This window comes from Lycium ferocissimum, unplaced genomic scaffold (genome assembly GCF_029784015.1).
Source record: "Lycium ferocissimum isolate CSIRO_LF1 unplaced genomic scaffold, AGI_CSIRO_Lferr_CH_V1 ctg8456, whole genome shotgun sequence".
In the NCBI taxonomy this organism is placed as follows: domain Eukaryota; kingdom Viridiplantae; phylum Streptophyta; class Magnoliopsida; order Solanales; family Solanaceae; genus Lycium; species Lycium ferocissimum.
Window position 1 is genome coordinate 1 of NW_026727259.1, and position 3,608 is coordinate 3,608.

The window sequence follows — 3,608 nt, forward strand, 5'->3', positions numbered from 1 at the left end:
GTGAAACATAGTCCATAACTCAGGTCGTATTGTGCCATCTAAATTCTTGGACCTCACTGTTTTTGGTTTTTTCAATTGAATGATTAAAGACGGACCGTAAAGCGAAATACGGTCGGTAATTCAGGTCATAAATGTGCTATCTCATATTTTTGACTTTACTGCTTGTGGCTTTTCAATATAACGACTAACGATGGACCGTAAAGTGAAATACGGTCCGTATCCTGAGTTCGTCTTTCAATTCAAAAAGTAACAGAAACAGAGTATATTGTGGTAGTTCAAGAAAACATCAATTATCATGGTTTCACATTGTTTTGGGGTCAGGTTACTCAGAATTCACCTAATTTCATAACAAATTCTTTTTAATGACTCATGGTTCATGCTATTGGTGGGCATACCAACACTTGAAATTTGAAATTCAAGGCGTGGAATTCCCTCTAACCCATTTGGGTCCTATCAACACAGTCCCCAAGAGATTTACAAACTTATAACATACTTACCCCAACACAAGATCATTAACCAAGATAAATTTCACAAAAGCCCTAGTGTAATCAACACCTACCAACCATTGCATACCCAAATTGAGTAAATTAAGAGTGGAGAGTGTCAATCATACCTGTAATGATGAATACTAGATGATAACCTTGAAGAAATTGAGATTAAAATCAACAAGAGCAGTTAAAATTTAGGGTAAAGGATTAGGGTTTTTGTTTGGTGAAGATGATGAATTGGATAGTGGATAATGGTGTATTTATGGAGATTGGGAAGCGGAACATGATGGTTTTCAAGTGGAAGGTCGTGGGTTTGTTATGGAAGAGGAGGAGTTATGTTTGAAGTGGTAGGAATAATGAAAAGAGGCGATATATATTCTCTCTACCCGTTAATTTAAGTGACTGCCCGCTTTTTTTTTTTTTTTCTAAACATGGTCCGTAAAGTGACATACGGCTCGTATTTAAAGATATTTCTTTGGATAGTGCATTGTGTTGTGCCATGAAGGATTACGACTAGGTTTACGGGCCGTAAAATGAAATACGGTTCGTATTCCATGGTCGTAATTTTCCATGTTACACTATGTTTTACGCCCCGTAGTGTGAAATAAGGCTCGTAAATCAAAGGCGTATTTTGCAATGTTGCAAAATAGTCTATCTGATGATTTAACTTACCTGTTACTCATCAATGTTTTTACGCACTATAGTCCTGCACCAAAATAAACGTTACCCTATATGCTCCAAGAACAAAAACAAAAACAAAAGAAAATAAACATTACACTCGGGTTGCCTCCCAAGAAGCGCTTGGTTTAACGTCGCCGCACGACGGTGGTACTAATTTACTCCTTGTCGGTATGCACCTGGTCAATATTTGTTCCAAGGTGCTTCAACCGATATCGGTCAACAATTCTATCCCCATCAAATATTTCGTGATATTGCTTCACCCTCTGCCCATTCACCTTAAATGTCCGAGTTCCATCTCCGGACTTCAGTTCAATCGCCCCATGGGGTGAAACACCTACCACCTCAAACGGACCAGACCACCTTGATTTTAGCTTGCCCGGTAGCAACTTCAACCAAGAGTTAAACAGCAAGACAGGATCACCCTTGTAGAATTCTCGCTTCAGGATTTTCTTGTCATGATACTGCTTCTTCCTCGCTTTATAAAGTGCAGCACTCTCATATGCCTGGTACCAAAATTCATCCATTTCATTGAGTTGAAACAACCTGAGCTTGGTCACCTCTTCCCAATCCATATTCAATTTCTTCAAAGCCCACATCATCTTATGTTCTAGTTTAACCGGTAAGTTACAAACTTTTCAAAAAATGAGCTTGAAGGGTGAAGTCCCAATCGGAGTCTTGAAAGCAGTCTGGTATACCCATAGAGCATCATTGAGCTTGCGGGCCTAATTAGTCCTATTTGTGTTCACCGATTTATCTAGAATACTCTTGATCTCTCGATTAGAGACTTCAACTTGCTCACTTGTTTGCGGATGATAAGGTGTTGCCACCCTATGTTTTACTCCATATTTCTCCATCAGTCCTGCGAAGGCTCTATTGCACAAGTTGGAACCACCATCGCTTATTATAGCCCTCGGAGTACCAAATCGAGTAAATATGTTCTTCTTGAGGAACCCCATGATACTATTGGCCTCATTGTTAGGTAAAGCCACTGCTTCTACCCATTTCGACACATTATCTACAACAACCAAGATATACTTCATGCCACCAAAGCTCACAAAGGGTCCCATAAAATCAATCCACCAGACATCGAACACTTCAACTTCTATCACAAAATTCATAGGCATCTCTTGCCTTTTGCCTACATTCCCTTGCCTCAGACATTGATTATAAGGCCGCACCAATAGATTTGCATCATGAAAGATGGTCGGCCAGTAATAACCACATTCAAGAAATTTAGCAGCAGTCCGGTTATCACTATGATGACCCCCAACGGGAGAGTCAAGGCATGCCTTTAGAATCGCCATCACTTCACTTTCGGGAACACAACGCCGAATGATGTTATCAGCACATGTTCTGAACAAGTATGGCTCGTCCCATAGTATTGACGAGAATCCCGCAAGAACTTTTTCTTTTGGTATGCTTTGACCTCTTCTGGAACTATGCCTATCACCAAATAATTGGCAATGTCGGCATACCACGGTGCCACCTCCATTGACACAGCCAACACCTCTTATCTGAAAATGCATCATAGATATCTAGCTCATCCGAAGGTCTCCCAGCTTCTTCAAGCCGAGAGAGATGGTTAGCAACCTGATTCTCAGTTCCCTTGCGGTCTTTCACCTCAAAGTCAAACTCTTACAGCAATAGCACCCATCGGATCAATCGTGGCTTAGCTTCCTTCTTCGCTATCAGGTATCTCAATGCAGCATGATCAGTGTATACCACAACTTTGGACCCCAATAGATAGGCCCAAAACTTCTCAAAAGCAAAAACTATTGCAAGCAGCTCTTGCTCCGTCACTGTGTAATTCATCTGAGCAGCATTCAATGTTTTGCTTGCATAATAGATCGGATGCATGATTTTATTATGTCTCTAGCCAAGCACAGCACCGCTAGCAAAACCACTTGGATGACACATCAATTCAAATGGTAGAGCCCTGTTAGAAGAAATAATAATAGGCGTTGTGGTCAGCTACTGCTTCAATTCATCGAATGCCTTGCGGCACTTCTCATCAAATTCAAACTTAGCCTCTTTTTCAAGAAGCTTACACATTGGGTTAGCAATCTTTGAGAAATCTTTTATGAAATGCCTGTAGAAACCTGCATGTCCCAAAAAGCTCCGGACACCCTTAACTGAGATAGGTGGAGGAAGCTTCGAAATCACATCAATTTTCGCTTGATCAACCACAATCCCTTTTTCAGAGATTTTATTCTCGAGGACGATCCCTTCATTCACCATGAAGTGGCACTTCTCCTAATTCAGCACCAAATTAGTCTCCTTACAACGTTTAAGTACTTGACCCAGATGGCCAAGACAGTTATCAAAAGAATCACCAACAACTGAGAAGTCATCCATAAAGACCTCGAGAAAGTCTTCCACCATATCAGAGAATATCAACATCATACACTACTAAAACGTTGCCGGGGCATTGCACAGACC

General features: G+C 40.8%; 1 protein-coding gene across 1 annotated transcript; it reads right to left on the minus strand.

Annotated features, from left to right (window-relative positions):
- Positions 1–1,345: 1,345 nt before the first annotated feature.
- LOC132045886 (uncharacterized) lies at positions 1,346–1,741 on the minus strand (the record flags this gene model as incomplete). Its single annotated transcript, XM_059436460.1, has 1 exon — positions 1,346–1,741. A coding segment is annotated over exon 1 (396 nt), but the record flags the coding sequence as incomplete, so codon positions are not given.
- Positions 1,742–3,608: the final 1,867 nt, after the last annotated feature.